Source organism: Grus americana, chromosome 15 (genome assembly GCF_028858705.1).
Source record: "Grus americana isolate bGruAme1 chromosome 15, bGruAme1.mat, whole genome shotgun sequence".
Lineage (NCBI taxonomy): Eukaryota > Metazoa > Chordata > Aves > Gruiformes > Gruidae > Grus > Grus americana.
In genome coordinates, this window is record NC_072866.1 from 15,565,664 (window position 1) to 15,585,067 (window position 19,404).

Here is a 19,404-nt window from a genome sequence, read left to right on the forward strand (position 1 = left end):
CAAGGAGCAAGCTTAATGTTTTACTAAATACTTAAAGTAATATTTTGGTACATGGAGAACACCATAAAGCCAAACCATAAGTGTACCCTGCATAATGTTCCTATGGCAACAGTTATGTGAAGTTACATAAAGTAACATGACAAAGAAACCACATACCTCTCCTGTATCTGGCTTTTTATTCCTCTTGTCCTTTGGCTCCAAGATTTGGTGTCTTGTCTTTATCTGATGAATAACTCCAGCGTAAATGTATAGAAGGAGACTCGATTCAGAGCTCCAGAAGCAAGAACTGCCTGAACTGGCCAATACGCAGTAAATGGAGGGAGGGCAGTTCCTGACCGCTTCGGATTAGAGCCACGGAGCAGCAGACTGGGCAACGGCAGCAGCATTAGCAAGTTCTAATTGGGGGAGGTCTAATTAATCGACCTGAGGAGCAGAGATCCGATTCCCACACACAAACACACGCATGTGACTGAAACTGGTGGAAGAGAACTGACAAAATACCTCCTTAATTTTGGTGGCTCTCAAGGGAAACCAGCTCTTAATGGTGTAACACTCGTAGTTGTAGCATACTTTACTGTAACAGTCTATTTTGCAGTTGAAGGTTTTTCTCCCTGAAAATTTAAACCTGGCAATTTAAATTAGCATGCCTACAGGTAGGGAAAAGAGGCCTTTTACAAGAGCAGTTACAACACGTGCTGTAAAATTGAATTGTAATCTCTAAAATAAATCAGTGATTGCCTCCCATGTATTCTTGGTAAATGAGGAGCTCTAGAATAGTATAGTTTCATACTTTATTTTTGAGAAAATCTCCAGATTTAAGCAACAGGTCTTAATGATAAATGAAAACATTAATATTGCAGTGGATTTACATAGAACATCACATTTTTAACAATGATTGATACAGGGTACTTGCCATGCAGATCTCTTGTGTACACCAAGTAATACTTATATCAATACATATCTGTACAGTATTTACATTTTATATTTAAACTCTAGCTAGAAACATTTTCCAAGAAAATATAGAAATGAAACTGGTAAGCCACAAGTCTTAATTTGTAGCGTTTGGTCTACAACAGACCCAGCTTTTCCAGCAAGCATATCTACATAGATATGTAATAAATCTTAAAAATATGCATTGTTTTTATATATGAAGCATTATAAATGCTGCTCAGTTTTACAAAGGTTCCATTTTGTACCAGTTTAACACCATTGAAAAAAATGTTACGTGACGTAGAGCTTATCTTGTCAGAATATTGTAAAATTTAAGTCAGTCCAGCTGAGCTTAAGTATTATATACAGTTCTCTCCCTAGATTGCACTGGCAGCGTGGCTGATGGTGGTGGCCAAATGGTTTAGGCACGGCACGAAGCAGAAGCAGGAGCGGCTCTCGCTGGCCCCTGGAGTTGTAAAGGGCAACATTAAGAATGACGAGCTGAAGAATTACCCGAGTTTCAGTGCAAGAGGAAGGGAGAAGCCTGTTGTCCCCAGAGGACTTTTCCTCAGCATGGCCAAACCGTCACAGGTATTGCTTTAGGCCACCGAGCAGCTACTCTTAGTAGCTACCCCTGGACTTGAAGCCCAATAAAAAAAAAGGGAAAGGTTGAGAGATTTTTTCATCACCCTCATGGATAGTACCGGATTTGGCCAAAATTTTCACAAGCCACTTTGTTTTACTGGCCTCGTGGCCAGTGGAAATTTTGGGCCAGTTTCACTCCCTGTTAATACTGTTACAAAGAACATCTGAAATCAAATATTATCACACACAAGAATGCTATTCCATTAGCTTTGGTAAATTAAATAGATATATTGAGCACCACAAATAGCTGTTTAAGATGTCGCGGTTTAATGCTAAGAAATAATATATTCCCTGCTATAATATCCTCAGTTACATGTTACTCTAAATAATTATTTCTGCTGGATATAAGAACTTCAAACTAAATACAGCAAATGAACTCTCAAGGCATTTCCTTCATGCTTATAGGCAGAAATCCTCACCTGGTTCAATAAATAGATTCTCTTGAAGGTGATATTTCAGAAGATAAGAATTGATACAAAAGTGCTTCATGGCTTATTAATGCTTCTGTAATCTCACATTTCTCCAGAAATACTTTATTTGCTGCTTTTTCACCTTTACACTCATTAGTACCACTGACTCTGGCTTATCACTATTCGCACTACCAACCTAGTTGTCCAAAGCTAAACCCAATGTATGCATTGCCTGAAAACAAAACTTGAAGCTGCGGCACAGAAGGTTCAAAACAAGCGACGTTAGCAGCTCTATAACCACGCTGCTTTGCAAACATAGGACATACAACTTAATTTGTTTCTCTAAAGAGTTTAAATGTGTTCCATTAAGTGAAGATGTCCCCACACTGGTACTTATTTGAGGATTCCACCTCCTTTGGTTGAGTTTTACTCCCTTGAAAGTACTCGGAATTGAACATCCATCCAAGCAGACTGCAATTCCACACACACTGGGGGAAATCTAAGGTATAGGAAAGTTTCCTTTGTTCTTTTCCTCTCAGCCTTTTTGGCAAACATGCAATAAAGCAAAACATTCACAAGCTGACACCCCATGCAAAGCAAGGCAAATTAGTACGACGGGAACAATGAACCAGACTCTCCCTTACAGTTAAAAGGAGATTTGAAACAGTAAGTCTGTGGTCGTGCCAGTGCAGCGCGTTTCCCTATCACGTGGCCAGAGATGCTTCTGTAACTCCAACAACCAAAATTGCTTTGACAAAGTATCAGGTCTCCAAAGCTTCCGCTGGCACAGTATGCACGGCTCAGGTTCAACAAGTTTGTGAAAAACTGAGTACTAACAGAAGCAGCAAGGTCCAAAAAAACCACTTTTCCCCCATCCTGGAATTAGGGGCTTTACCTTAAGAATGGTATGGGTGCTATCAATAGAAAAGCGTTGTAGTAAAATCAGCCATTGCAGTTTACATGTTACTGACAGAATATCAGTAGGACCACAGAAAGATCTTCCACAAATTACAAAAAAAGGCCAAAAAATAAAACAGAAAAAAACAACCGCAAAATGTGCTGGGGGGGAGGGGGGGGCTTAGTTGCACTAGGTAATCCATATGAAATATTTTATTTTTTAAGTAAAAATAAGGATGTGCCTTCATTTGTTCAATTTCAACTGCTGAAGCACAGATCTGAAAAATCGCCTTTAAGAATGCAATGAAAATACTGAACTTCTCTGTATGTCCTAAGTTTGTTACCAAGCAGAAGAATGAATCCCGCTTGCTTAACTATCTAGGGCTGTATCTTACAGAAAGGTTTCCACCTCCCTGGTTTTTCCCTTTAAAAACACTAAATCCATGTGAAATTATTTGGGGGTGTTTTCACATGCAACACCTAAACTCATGCAAGCCCTGTCATCTTACTCCTTTAGTAGTAACTTAGTGTTAATTAAACTACAACATATCTAAAACATAAGGATGTTACTATATAAAAAGCAGATTAAACCAGTCATTAAATCATACTGCTTATTATGAGCAGACAGGAATGAGTTTTGGCCTACTGGCAAATATCAAACCACATCTGTACTTAGTGTCACGGCCACAGGCTCAAACCTTTGCTGTTGGGACCTGCATATATGTCAGCGCACGTCAACCAAACGCTTTGGCACAACTAGTTAACTACGTAGCTGCCAGGCTACTCCTGAGCTGCATTTCTGAAGAAGAAGAAAAGCTAGTTCCAGAAAGGTCAGAGAGCACGCCCTAAATGAAAGCTTCACTCAGCTGTTCATTTACGGCAACACACACAGGACTTGAAAACTGATACTGAGATTGTGGGGTTCCTGCTTACAGAAAAATTAAGTGCTAGATCACGCTGTACTCCACTTTTGGTGCTGCAGGTTAGTGAGAGACGAAAGTCTTAGGATCACTCCTCCTCTGATGGGAAATGCGCTCAAGTAATAGGTATAGGGCATTTTACTCTTCACCTCGAATTTCTTCCCTCCCAACAGAAGTAAACTGGAGTTGTAACTAATGTAAGTGAAAACAAGGCTTCCATGTTTTCAGTTGAATTAAGTTCAAATATGATCGTCCTTGGGGATTTGAAGCTTACTGCAAATTATATGCCAATAACTATTTACCCTGAAAGGTCTTGCCAAGTTTTTGTGTCATAGTAAAGTGTGTATATATAAAATTTACAGTTACTGTCTTCATTTAGTTTGTCCAATTTTTACATTATCACTCAACTGTATGCTCATTTATAGGTTGATGCAGGTATACAAGTTGCTGATCATGTTCTATTTCTTATTTGCAATTCTTCGTTTCCTTGTTGCCAGCATATCATAAAAGGGATCCCTGCTGATACTTGCTCTAGAGGAGAAAAAAAGGAATCATCAGTTTGGTTAACAAATATCTGGTTTTGAAAACTGAAAGTTATTTTGTTCTCTCTTCCCTGTGGATGACTCCACACTCTTAATAAGATAATGGATGGTTGACTTCTGAGTATCACAAATATTTCTTTAGAAAAAGATGTTATTCAGCTGTGATTTGTTAAAGAGTTCATACCTTCATCTTGACCATTATTTATTTCTTTAAGTGTAAGGTTTATAAAGCAGACCCATAAGATAAAATCAAGCTGTGAAAGTTTAAAGCTGCACTGTGAACGTGCTTAAGATAGATGTCACTGAAGTTAATTATTAGGTGAAGTAAGAATCTAATAAAATTAGGGTTAAAGACGATTCACACAAGGCTTTACATTTGCTTAAAACAAAACAAAACAAAACAAAACAAACAAAAAAATTCCCCATTTGAGTTAGTAGCACTGTTTCCTTAGGACCAGACAGTAACAAGACTCATGTCTTGATCCGTCAACTCTGCGTAGCTTGTCATTAATCCTAGAGGACGTTGCCGCATCAGAATTCTTCAAACAAGTTAGAATACAAATTCTCTTAGTATCTTACTCTGAAAAGAGCTTACGATTAATTTCTGAAAGACATTTAAGACTTTAAACTCACTTGATAGATTTAATCCACTCTTCCTTTTCCTCTGGGGTGGGAGCAGATATCCTATACACTACGTGGTTGCCTTCCACCACTCTACCATCAGCTTCAGTTTTACACGCTTTAATTACTTGACCTTTATGACTGGGGTTATAGAGCTCAAAGCAGTTCTGGAGGGTAGAAATGAAGAAATAAATTTAAAGAACAAAACAAAACTGACAAACAGCTTCATTTAATGTTACATCTAATTTCTATATCGTTTACTTATTTTTGTTTAAAAAAAACATTATGAAAATATCTTACTGGTTTTCTGGGGTCTTCAACTTCTCTTATGCTAAGATTTTCTAACGGAATAATTCCTCTAGGTTCTTTGTCCTAAAAAATTAGGAAAATACCACATTATTAGCCACTTAAATATCTTGATTACAAAGGAAGTTCACTGTAATATATACTCACTGTTGTGTATTCAAAGTAATACAGGCAATTATCAGTCAGAATGAACCATCTCCTTTTCCACGTTTTTACTCTTCCCCCTACAATCAAAAGGTACGGCTGAATTAAACCTGTGCTGCTGTCAAAGCTTCAACAAAGGATGACAAAGTAATTTAATTTTGTTGTTTTTCAAAATATGGCTTAATTACTTAATCATAAATGGATCAGGCACAGATGAGCTGAGGTTAAAGGAACACGTTACCGTAACTCTTGTACTAAGATCAAACTCCTGAGCCAGCATTAACTATGGTGTCGCGGAGCAACCACAAAAACTGTACGCTCTGAAATTGCAAACGTCTCCTCTCTTACAGAGGATGGATGGGACAGTTTAGCAGTCAGACCTGCTCCCTCTGCCCATGCCATCACAGTTTTTCACTGCATCAAAACCACTAACAGTACAGAGCCCTCAGAAATGCAGTCAGCGCTGCTACGGCAGAGGGAGGCCAGTCACCAGCAAAACCATAACTGGGTTCCAGCAACAGGACCGACCCTCTCCATGGCCTGTCTCGTACGAGGAAAGGGTCCCATCGATAAAATTAAGGGCATTTTATCACCTTTCTTTCACTCCACTCGTAAGCATATGTGTGATTAAGAACCCATTGCTACTTGCAGATTTAACATCAAGTGCATAAGATGCTTACCAACATTATTAGCAGAGCAAATATGATGTGTAAGAAATTAGGAGCAAATCCTATACCAAAATGTACCATTTTTAGTCACTTTTCATCATTTAGTATTTTAAAAACACATGCTCTGTATGGGTTAATATATCATTGAGTATACCAGAGAGAAGAAATAGCTACTACTCCAAAAACGCCAATTTTTCCTGCATTAACAGTTTAGACAACAGCAACCACAGAGCTCCTCTTTCTTACGTCTGCTAACGTCACGCTGCAGGGAACAGTTCCTTTTAGAAACACGCATTATTGCCTCGGCCCTTTCAGCTGGTTGTCTGTTGTTGGCTACTTCAGGACATGGCTAGCATTCCACAATTACATTATTTTTAAAATCCATTTCCAGGAAAGACAATTGTAGATAAAGCAATCACGTGTTATGAATATACAGGCTTAGTTCCACCATAGTTATCTGACTTCAGGATTATGTCACCACCTGTGCATCATCCATTCAGCAGTGATTTAATCTCATTAACCCAACATCTCAAAATAGTTGATCTTGCCATTGAACACTCGTGCATAAAGGAGTACCGTTAATACACACAATACCTCCAACTTAATCCAAGTCATATAACTAAAATCTAAGACGTGCTTAATTTGTTAATCTTTTTGTTCTACTTGAGATAGCTGGGTTTTTATTTAATACAGAAATCCAAATCATATTAAAGAACAATTCTAGGAATATAATGAAATTTCTTGATACCAGCCTACTACGTGTTTGCATTGCAGACGAGTATGTTGCATGTTGTATCCTCCTTTTGCTTGGTTTCATCACCAACATGGAAACCCAGTGCTAACACACTGCAATGTTCAACGCACTCAACAAACTTTGTGTTTCCACTACACACAGACACTTCTTAAGAAAAATTTAATCTGCAAGCAGGTGCGGTGAAATAAGAGAAGGCAAAATAGTGCAAGATGCAGAAGCCGTGACAGAATGAATGGTTGAGTGAACTGGAGACAGTGAGGGAAGAACTGGTGGCATTTTAGTACAACCACTGTGACAGATCCTTAAATAAAGCATTGTAGAAACATTCAAACTGGCACGTAAGTCACTAGAAAAATTCCCATCACCTTGACTAAGAGCTAGTTCAAGTATCAGGAAGTATTTGGGCTAGGAATGGAAAGCTGACAAACTTTAGCTTGACTCACTTCCAGATCAATGAATAAGCAGCAGCCGAGTCAAGACGACTGCCAGGGCAGTCCTTGCCATCGCCATAACAGGGCGTTTTTTCATACAACCCAACGTTGGTTGCCATGGTTTTAAGGCACATCCTGCTCTCTAAGGTTAACGGGTTAGCATTGTTTAACATTCTTACGGCACAAAAACGTCACCACGTTTTTCAGGCTAACGGGTAACATCAGCTAGCATGAAATATCATGGCTTGCCCAGTTCCAGCAGAACAACTCGGCAGGAGAGAGGATGAAAGAAACAGGCAAACAGGTTACCATCACAGAGGCAGCCTAAATTGAACAAAGGTATTTCTCAAACTGTGATATCATGTCAAAACATAATACAAAAAAATCAAGTAATAACCATATATTTAAAAGAAGGCCTGCTTATAATTTAAGGCAGAAACAACGGACTTAAAACACACACCTCCAGGAACAATACGAAGTGTCGAATAGTAAATGACAGCTGAGTTTGCTGAAGTTTTTCCTGACAACATCCTTTCTCTTTGGAAAAGCCAGATTTCTCAAGCCTGAAACTTTTTGTAATTGTGCTGCAGCTTTGATGAAGCTTTGTCATGAAACATTTCCCAGCTCCAGGACAGTACTGATGTTGAAGCCAGAAAGACGATTACATATGTCCAACGACATCCCTCTTGCTGCTCCCTTCTCCCTAAACCAGCCAGTAGCTCACCGGGTTACAGCACTCCTGTGAGACGCAGAAATAGACCCCAAGTCCCTGCTCCACCAAGCTATGAGTTACTCTTCTCTTCCAAGAAAAAGCAGCAAGGATAAGGAGCTATTCTCACATATAAGTCTCTGTCTCCCCACCCCATTACTTAGTTGCAGCTGTCAACAGCACAGAAACTCTAATAAAGCTCAAAAGGCAATCTAATCTACTCGAGTTTGCAGGGGTCACCATACAACATGCATTTAATACGCCTTTGCAATGGGCTAAAACCCAAGAAGCCGGTTGATAAGGCTTTGCGGCCCGTAAACACCGCACGCGAGATTAATGGGTAAGGGCTTGTGATAACAAAACATTCTTTTCCTTGGCCGAGATTGCTGTAGGCCCACAAAACAGCAACAAAGGGGTTTAGTATCGTACTTCATATCTTATGCCAGCTCCCAGCCTTTTAAAGATTAAAACTGGAAGGGATTAAATTAGCAGAAGAGGATCAAGAAAATCATAGTATGAATTCATAAACTTCTACAGAAACTAAGAGATACAAGTGATGTACTTCTCAAAGATCTACCTGATTAACTAAAACGTAGAGACATCTCAAACAACAAAATAAAGAAGCACAATATCTTGTAGGCAGAAATCTAAGGAAACTACAAGAAGCCGCCACAACAGGGCAAAATGTACAGAAAGAGGAACAGAAACCCTCTTCACCTCTGTAACCCAGATAGGATTTTATTTTATTTTTTAACTCTGGGCAAAGTACAAACTAGAAAACAAGGTAAAAGCAGCCACCTGTACTAAAGGAAAAAACAATTGGCAATGACTTAGGAAACACCAAATTCAAAATTTAAAAAGGCCGTAAGACTAAAGGCAGCAACGTATCTAAAAAGTTAGAAAACTACCCAAATCTTCAGCACGTTTATATGAAGTTTTAGAGGGGAAAGAGACACGCACACACCAAGAATGTTTTTTCCTTCTCAGTCCATTTAGATACCACTAGGCGTAACGGACTCAGAAATTTACAGTTACACAGATGATTGGATCAAAGTTTGGGTTTCTTTGAAAAAGAAGTTTACCTTAACCCCAACGTTAACTGCCTCAACCTAGAAGAGCACCACAAGCAACTGGCCAGGCAGGTATCGGAAGGCACCGGTTTCCTGACCGACCACCGCTATTCTCTCGCCCCGGATTAGGGAAGAGAAAGGACATCCTCTCAAGGACAGATCCATTGGGATAAGCACCGCTGGTGGGCCCGGATGCGAAGCTTTTGGACAATCTCCAAGCTCTCAGTAACTGCCTGACTGGCAGAAAAAATTAACATGATCATGTGTCTGGCTTGAATCATTTCCTCTCCAGTTTGGTGGAATAATGTCACAGTTTCCCTCTAATTAGAAGAAAATATTACGCAAACCAAGCTGGCTTAGGCAAGGAAACGCCTCCCTGTGCAAAACGATTGTAACTTGGGCATTAGGACAGAGAGCACAGACAACAATTTCAAAATACCTTAAAATAGATGGCAGAAAATTTCATGGTACCAACATCACTAGAATGTAGAAAAATCTAAAAGCTCATAATGTCTCAAGCTGCTCTAAGCAAGGATTCATTAGCGCTCAGCAGCTTCCAGTTTTTTACTTGTAGCATTCATTTTCATTACACCATGCTTCAAACGATGTAGAACTGAATGATAATTCAGTTTACCAAGATAAAGATGTCTATATAAAGGCACCAGCTGAGTCTAGACAGATAAAACCAGAATTGCTGTCTGGCTGCCAGGTTTGGCACTCGGACTTGCACAAAGTCATCTCTGAACAATTCAGAGCAGCAAACTCTCCAAAAGCATTTTGCACCCTCCCAGCTTTCTAAAATCCAGCTTCCTAAAACCCAATGCCAGGCTAGAGAACTAGGGTGCTCTTTAGGACAGGTGAATTTTACAATTTACGAAAGGTTCACCATATCCATCTCCTGCCCAGAGGATAATCAATACGGTGAGCTGGAATACTAAAAAGAGGGGCACAAGTAGATAAATGGGAAGAGTTGACTGTAAGAAATACCAAATACAAAACACTGTCTTGATATACTCAGGGTTTGAGAGTTGTCTTAGTCATATTTATAGTTTTATACAAAACTTTCTGTTTCAGCCTTTAAGTATTATCACAACTAAGCACTTAAACTCTCACGCAGGAAGAGAGCCTCCTTAGCGTTTCAGCAATACCAAAACTTTTAATATCAGCATCTTCCAGAACTGAAGGAAACCTTACCCATTTCACAAGCAGCGTTTCCCAACAGAAAGGACTGTAAAAATGCAAACAAGGTGGAGCAAGACAGCACTCTCAATGGACAGTTTAAGCCTCCTAGCAAATAGGAAACTCAAGGGAGAGGAAAGAAAGAAAACTAAAAAAAGATTGCCAGGTTTATTTCTGGTCAATGCATCTAAACTAGCAAAATGTGTTTGTCTGTTCCAGTCTGTGTCTGCTGAAAAAAATGCAGTCTTTCATGGAAGCGCAGCTTCACGCATTTACAGGCTGATTCACCGGAGGCTTCTGGACATGTTTCATTTCTTTATTCAAATAACCCTCACACTGTGGGAGTGTTACTTGCAACACCCTTCCGTTTCACACATGTTTTTACTACTGGGTTTTCTGCTCACTGTCTCTCATCTGCACTGTACGCAATGAAACGCTGGGTTTATTGACCTTGTGCCAGAGCCAGAGTCGGACTGTGTAGAAGTATCTGGCAGCTCTCACTGACCTTCCGCCACCCTTTTTCTTCAATTTCTGTGTTTGTCTATTTTTTATTAGATCTCTTATGTGTCTTTTATTGACAGTTCCTTCCACAAGGGATGTTGTCACTCCTCTACACACACTCACGCTCTTGCTTGCACTCTCAGTATATGAGAGCGCACTGGCAACAGAAAGGTGCACAGCATGGGCTTATACCCAACCTCTTCTCCAGAAAGGACATTTTATCTACATCATCTTGAAAGCCTCTTCTGTTGAGATAGCCATTGTCTCATGCTACAAAATGGAGAAAAGCTGCAAAGTCATCTTTGAAATTGTGCCAGCTGAGCCAACGCACATCAAAAAGCAAGAGCTTTGCTTTTTTGTAGTTAAACAAAGAGCTCTATAGCATCTGTAGCACAGAGGTCAAAATGAGACATTGGAGAGCACGTGAATGAATTCCAAATGCTTCCTTTTCACGTCTATTTCTTTCCAGCACTAGCGTGACCGCTAATTTCCAGGTGCAATCAGTAGAGCGGGCCCATGGCTCTAACCAGGCTCTACTTTCACCATACCCACCTCCACGGGCACTCCCCAGCACACATCCCTTTTCACACTTGAGTCACCATTCTCCAAGTGCAAAGTTCGCTCTACTTTAACAAGCGGTTACACATTAAAATGGCCAACAACTGACTCTATTGGAGCATGTACTGGTGTTTTATAGATTAAAAAAAAAAGGTTTATTTCATTGAAAAACAAATGTTAAAATAAAATTTCAGTCTCCTTTATATAGTAAATAAATTCCCTAAGCCCAAGTGAAAAAGTAAATCCCATCAGTTTTAAAAGCCTGTACACAAGGGTATCTTGCAGTGCCAGGAGACTGCTACTTAACACAGGTTTCCACAACCCTACATTTGGTGCTCATTTAAGATTCTGTTAAGTAAGCTAAATATACTACTTACAAAAGAAAATAAGCAGGAAAAAGAACAGCTTTTACAAATGCATGGTTCAAATGTAATCAATCTTTCAATAATCTAATAGAATTGATGCAAGTAACAAAATCACTCTGGAACTTCATTACAAGAGTAAGACGACGTTTTCTCTCAGTAGAAATTATTTTTCCCTTATTATGTGCTTCAGGGAAGAAGAAAAGTATGCTGAATAGTCATCTTTACTTTTCTGCTTTACATTTAAACACTTTCTTCTTTTGCAGAAGACACTTGCATGTGAGCTAGACACTGACATGCCAGTCTTTCAGAGTACCACTGATGATACTGTTAGTGACGCTGAGTGAAAAAGCAAAATGCTACAATAAATTTGATTGGAAAAAAAAAAAGAAAAGAAAAAAACAGGAGGAAGGAGGAAGAAAACAAAAGAATGAGCAACTGAAGAAGAGGGGACTGGAAAGCAATCAAATACGTACCTCCTAATGCAGAATAAGCAGAGACAGCCAGTCACAGAACAGAAAGGTGATAGGTCATAGGCCATAAGGAAAACAAGAAGGCACATTTAAACCACTCATTAAAAAATCATAGCCAAAACCAAACCAAGAGAAACTCACAAATAATATGGAAAAATAAAGACATACAAAAATAACTATTTGAAGAGAAATCCTTCTTCTGTACACAGAAAACTGAGTTGAAATATCACACAGTTTTCTGAAACCATCTTATGGAGATTTTGTTGTTGTTTATCACTCACGGCATGTGGTAAATACCATATGGAGTTTCCTTTTTGTCGCCGAGTTTTTATTTCTCATATGTCAGAAATAAAACTCCAAAGTTTGAAACAAGATTGTTAATTTGGATATGTAAAATAAGAAGTAACAACCTTCAGATGTAAAGGAGTTACTTATTTTTGGTTCATACATTTTTAAATACAAATTACAAAGTTAATCCTATTACCTTCACAAGAAAGCAGATAAGACACAGAAGCAGCAAACATGCTAACAACAAACAAACATATAGCAGCAAAACTGCCCTTATAACTAACCTAATTTCAGCAGCCAACCTTCTCTATCTGGATTAAAAAATGTATGCGTTAGATCATTTCCATCATCCTCCGGAATTTTAAACGGCTCATTCTTAATACTTTCATATAAATTCTAGAAGAATAAAAAAAGAGGAAAAAGACCTCATTAATAAATGTCTAACAGAAAGTGCAACCAGGACATCTTACTACTTCTCAGACTATTTGTGTAAAAAGCATAGGAAATACTGTCCATAAAATTCTGGACCATCCCTTCTCAATCTTTGTTTACTACTTAATGATTAAGTTTGATTTTAAACTAATTCATCCATAAACAAGTGTCTCTTTTTACAGACTTTACAAGTATTCCTAGCAAAGACATTTTTTCTTTAACTTCAGCATTCACTATTTCCAAGGTTTCAGCTTCAGGTCTAATTTAGTACAAGTTTTGCCAAATGAATCTGGGGTTTCAGAAAATGGTTTAGACCATCACACTGTCTTAGAGAAGTATTTTTACTGATATCTCAAGGGACAGGAGGAAGCTCCACAACACACATGGAAAGAAATGAGAGGCAATAGCAAAACAATGATTTTTGCTCTTTTTTTTCCTGGCTTTCTCTGACTTACCCAGAAATACTACGTTTTTTGTAAGAAGTCAATTCCACAAGAATTTTGCCATCAGTACATTACTGAGAGACATATGGAGCGCTTTCGCTGGAATCTCCTCTCCTCAACAAAAGATTCAATATAGGGAGAACTAGCTTAAAGCAGCTGTGAGTATCAGAAAATGCTTCTTTCAGCTACTCAAATGGTTATGCATGCTAGAAGATTATGTTCTTACTTTCCCTTGACAAATTTGCCTGAGAACTGTTGTACACACTTCTAAGTTTCCTACTAAAAACACAAAGCAATGCCTTGTCTTACCCAGTCTAACTTACCCGTAGTAATTCCTCTGGAAGGTCTCCACCTTCATTAATTCCACGATTCATAGAAATAAACCTCTCCACTGTTGGTTTATCTCTTACATTGTGGTTGTGCAGACTGGTATTTAACATAATGATCGCAAATGAAAGCACATAGCATGTATCTAAAATAAGATTTGAAAAAAATATTTAATTTGAAAAATTATCTGTGTTGTGGCACAAACCTGTAAAATGAGTATATACAGCTCATCCTGACTGATAAAGAAAAAGAAACAGGTAGTCAAAAAATCCTGAACACTATACATGAAAGCAAAGTCTCAAATCTTTCTTTAAAGTGTTGAAGTAAGCCTAAGAAAAAAAATACATAACAATTCAAATTAAAAGCCAGTATGAGAAAAACAGTACAAGAGAATAAAAAAAAATATTTTAACTCTTTGAAATCATTGCTATCACTTTAAATTAGCATTTCACTTGAAACACTGAAGTGTTCTTGGGCAAAACATTCTCTGTACGCAGATCTTGCCTAGATCACATTGGTAGCGCCTATAATAGACTTGGTCAATCAGACTCCTACTCAAAGTACTTCCAATGTTTTCTCCAAAGAGAAAGAACAGTCTCTCCAAAATAATACTTGAACTGCATTTAAACAGGCTAAAAATGACATTGATTCAATGTCTTGGCATACACGAGGTGGCTAGCACAACTGAATAATATTAAAAGATCACAAAGGAGATCTTATTATGCGTCTTGACATGGTTAGGATTATGGTAAATTCTCCCAGAATTCAAATACAACATAAAGTATAAGAAAAAGCAGGATGGAAATCTCTCTGCTACACAGAGGAAAAACGCGTTTGCATCTTCAGCGTTTTGTTTTCAATAAGTATTTTCCTCTCTAGCTGTTGCAGACTTGCTTTACATTAACCTTTTCCTAGCCTATTTGTTCCTCAATCTAAGCAACCAACAGCAAGCCACGTGTGTATATAACCAAACAGACCTACAACGCCAGAACGCTAGGGTGTTCTGTGCAGTATCACAAAGCTTTGTTAGCTTTTATGACTTGAGTAATTCTAAACCAAGTAATTCAATGGAGAGCTGAGATAAACTATTGCTGAACAGACTGCTGAAGAGAAAGGATACAGTCCCCATAACAAAGATGGATGCCTTTCTAGATAATACACTATAGCCACGTATAGCCAAGTGGACTTGGTACAGAGATAATCAGGATAAAGTCCTTATAACTGACAGATGAGACTACCCAACCTATTGGTCTCTTCTGTCTTTAAGTCCCCAAGAACCTTACTTTTCCAATTCACCATTTTTTGGTGACATTTCTAAAGTGTGTTTCGTACTTTAATTGGCTTAGATATATATTAATACTTAAGTTTTAATAATGGGAATGCATTCTGACCATAATCTTGCACCTCCTGGAAACAGAGTGTAGGATAGGACAATTGCCTTTTCTCAGTTCTCAGAATTTTCTCATTTCACATACTATTTTATTTGGAATTTCAAAATGTCCCACCATCTCCTTCATCAGATGTAGGAGAACATATATGATCCAAAAAAGTATATACACACACTTAAGAACTCCTATTGTTTCCTGTGACTAACCTGTAGACTGGAAGACTCCTGGATTACAAAGGCAATAGCGTGAAGCGAAAGCTTCCATCATACGATCAATTTTTTGAGCCTCTCCTGGGAGTCTGAAGCTCCACAGAAACTGCCTACAGACGGGAAGAATAGCTGTTAGACTCATACCGGTATTTATATACTACACATATATTACTAATAATCAGAAACAAACAAACACAAATCAGCAATGTCTATATAAAACGTCCTAGAAATATGTTCTCAATCTCTCAACACACAAGTCAGGAGCTATTATAAAGCAACATGCACAGATGGCTAGCCCAGTAATTCAGCCAGCAACACTGCATGCTATCAGGCAAGATAATATGGCAGTTCATGTTCTGAGACTCTCTCCTTTTTCCAGACTAGTAAACAATTTTCTGTATGCATCCCATTTTTGCCATGAGAATGCTATGGGGAAACAATCAGTTCAATCATCCCTAGGTTTCCTGGCTACTAAAAGCAATAAACACTGAGCTAGACTTTACTTACAATGTAAAAAGATGTATTACATAAAGTATTTCTGGTAGGGGAGAGAAACAAGGAATACAAAAACACTTAACATCTTTACTTGAACTCATTGAAAACATTTAAAAAATAGTAACAACAGCAAGAAAACCCCCAGCGCTTGGAGAAGTGCTGCCTGTCTAGTGTAAATTCACCCTACAAGAATCAGGCCCAGATCTTAAAAAGAAAGACTCATGATATCACCTCAGTAGTTTTGTAATATATGCAGGAGGGCTGTGCTCCTGTTTAGCAGCATGAACTGAAATACAGTTTTTACATTTTTACATTCATAACTTACTATTTCTACATATAGGTACACTGGAATGCATACAGGACGGAAGTCTTCACAAATTCACTTTTGGCATACTGTGGCGCAAAAAAGCTCCAACGAATTTAATCACTTATTCTTTTCTTTCTTAGCAAAAGAAATATCTAAATTAAACCAGGATCTAAATCAGCAAAGTTACATGCTCTGCCATGCAAAACGAGTTCTCGATATTCCCTGTACACCAGGTGCCAATATAACAAGGATTTATTCCTGTCTTCATCAGTATTCATTTTAGAACATCGTATTAAAGTGTCACAGGCCATCTTTAGTTTGCCAGCTCTATATACTGTCTTTTACTCACCTCGTGCAAGGTTCCAACCCAGATCACGAATTTTGTAAGCTACCAAAATACAAACATTTAATAGTAGCAGCTGCTTAGAAAGAATAAAGTCAAACCTAACGTTAATTTGGGTAAAAGAGATAGGAATATGAAGCCTCCCAGACAAGCTTCAGCAGCCAGAGAAAAGGCTTCCTTAGCTGAAGCCTCAGGCAGCTCAAGTTATCATCACCACACCACTCAACCATAGCAAAGCTGTTCTGACTCCACATCACAAGGCACTGCACCAGAGACAAAGAGCACACAGACATTTCAATTTATCTGGTGTCAGGAGGGAGTCACTTGTGGCAACGAAACTGGCAGAACTGTCTAAATCAACTTAATTTGCTAGATCTATTACGGATTTCTACCAAGACAAGAAGGGACTCCACTCCACAAGGTCACTGTATGCTGGCATCCCAGAGCAATGAAGTAAACTGTACACTCAGCAAAGGAAAAAAGCATAGTAAGATATTACACTTTCTTTCACATGACAAGTGGGAAACTGAGGAAAGTAGAAGGAAATTACTCGATTCAAAGTTTACCTCCCTGTAATTGAACATAATCACTGATTACAGTCAGCAGGATTCCCCTCCTCCCTGCCCAGAGGAACAAGTTAAGGTGGAAGGAAAGGAGAAAGAAGACGGCAGCAAAGGAAATCATTTATTTGCTGGGGTTAGGGGTTTGTTTGTTTTCTCCCTATCATTGTGCTAAGACAGAAAACAGATCTTCAAATGTCCACATATGGCAGGCACACCAAAGGCTTATGGCTGTTTTAGTTGTTTGTATTTGACTGAAATAAAAGTTTTCACCTTCAAAGGCAGCACACACACAAGCAATGGGAAGGGTTAAACCAGAGCTGTCTCTGCTAACTTGCACAGTGACACGCACATCGTGCTGAGCTGTAGATCAGCTTTCTGACAAATAACACAGTGACTCATATGAACGTGCAATTCAATAAAGGAAGCTCAGGTCAGAAAAAAGACAGACTTTACTCACCTTAAGGCTTGTACAAGATTGAGATCAGCGAACTCATGGAGTTCAACAAAAGCCTGAAGAACTTTAATATTAAATTCATCTCTATGGAAGACAAAAATGGAAATGGACAATTACGGTTCTGAACTTTAAAGGCTTGTTAGTTATCTTTATTTGCTTCTGAGAATAAGGAAATAAATTATCATACTGATCAAGTCATCAGAAATTGTTTACACATTTGAGAGGTATTTTAATATTTAACGCTAATATTTTGCCCATTTTTGCTTGCATTAAAAAAGTACGTTAGCAAGAGCAAGTACACTTGAATTGATTTTAGCAATGCTTATTTAAATGACCCAAAAACGGCCTGGCCTTTTTTGCTTCACCGTTATTATTACTGCACCTGCCTTGATATGGGATGATACCTGATAAATTTATCCAGTAAAAAGTCTTTTGCAGAAATTGTGATCAACTCTTAAAAAATGGTTAATGTAAGATTAATTTCTTTAGCCATACAACACATGAAAAACAAACTATCCCATTTTTTTCCTCTAAGAACAGAAAATATTAAAATAGTATATTAATTTATGTACAAAGATGAGGAACAGAAATGTTTCAACTGATTGTACCTAAGAAAAAGAACAGCTTTTCAAAAAAGCCACTTAGTACGTACTATATTCTTACTCCATTCTCAAAAACTGTTACAATGAACGTTTACTAAAATCAGAATAGGTTTTGAACTGGCTTCCTCTCACCTACCTTTTCTATTGCTACATAAATCATGAGCCAAATTATGCTTTGATACAAAGGTGTTTAAATGCAAAAGTAGCACTTGAACATTAATGAACACAAAACTATTTGGATGCAGACAGAACTTAGTCTACACCACCACTGAGTTCATATGCCAGTAGCGTAAAGGTTTATAATCCTCAGGGTGTGCTTTAAATACATCATCGAGACAGAATGTTGCGTATCAGCCTCCACCCGAAAATAGAAAGGTGTGCACCCACCAAGAGTTATCTGTTGCATTACTGACCAACTGCATAGTCAGACTAACCTGTAACACTCATGAGTAAATACCTTAAAATGAACTATACATTCATTAGGACATCCCCATATTGTTTACAGAAAAACACATCAGCTCTGTCAAGCAAAACAAAGCATTTCTCATCAAATTTAGTGATGCACAATTCAACTGCATGACTGCTTTCCAGTGCAGTGAAATAAAGTGGCATGATAGTATAATAAAAGACAGCACTCAATGGGGCTACTTTGTATTGAATTGCATATTTATCTGTATACATGCTCAATATTGAGAAAGGTTGCCCTGTATTTTCAGATTAGACCACAGTGCTGCCCAGCAGCATCCATGCTAAGGATGCAAAAGAATGAGCAATAGTTTGGTTTTTGTATTTTAAATATGAACCCGTATATAACCACACAAATACTACTGATGATTCCAGTGGGCCTGGATATATTGGCAAGACCTTTCTGTATGAGTACAGGGGTTCTGGGAACAGGGCTAGAAAAACTGGAAATATTTCAGAAGACAATACCAAGGTAGAAAGCAGCTCTCAAAAATGAAGACAGACTGCTTTATACAAGCTTTGTTACAGTTTTGCAATTATGGACATTAACATGTAAGTGATTTTATAATACTGATTACCCAAATATTCAAGAGAAGCAACATAATGCTGTTGTATAAAAATTGTTGAAATGTCTACAAATACTGCACAGAAACTTCATAGCGAAGATCTGTTCTCAAAATATACATATTTTAATAGGTTTAATGAAAGTTTTTATTGAAGTCAGGAGGAAATTGCTGAGCACAAACTAAGCCATTGATGCTGTAAACAGATTACGGGTGCCTCAAAAGGGATCTGCCAGAACATATCGCTACAGGAGCATATCCTAAATGAGTCAACTTCCCAACCTCTGTAACTGGCACCTGAGCTGGAACATGTGCAAGCACGTAGAGACTCATACTCCGACCCACTCTTGACTTCTGTCTCTTTCTGCTGCCTTTTTCAAAATCAATTCCTGGGTTGCACAGCAA

The 19,404-nt window shown here is 38.2% G+C and overlaps 1 protein-coding gene across 3 annotated transcripts in view; it reads right to left on the minus strand.

Moving 5' to 3' along the window:
* Positions 1-777: 777 nt before the first annotated feature.
* Positions 778-19,404, minus strand: part of CYTH3 (cytohesin 3) — a 51,154-nt gene continuing 32,527 nt past the window's right edge. For all 3 annotated transcript variants that reach the window (XM_054842971.1, XM_054842972.1, XM_054842970.1), the window contains 8 exons: positions 17,373-17,453; positions 15,205-15,317; positions 13,607-13,755; positions 12,693-12,804; positions 5,419-5,495; positions 5,266-5,337; positions 4,978-5,132; positions 778-4,333 (listed from right to left, as the gene is read on the minus strand). In XM_054842971.1, the coding sequence (XP_054698946.1) occupies positions 4,261-4,333; positions 4,978-5,132; positions 5,266-5,337; positions 5,419-5,495; positions 12,693-12,804; positions 13,607-13,755; positions 15,205-15,317; positions 17,373-17,453 (832 nt within the window). In that variant the 3' untranslated portion in view covers positions 778-4,260. The remainder of the gene's footprint in view (positions 4,334-4,977; positions 5,133-5,265; positions 5,338-5,418; positions 5,496-12,692; positions 12,805-13,606; positions 13,756-15,204; positions 15,318-17,372; positions 17,454-19,404) is intronic.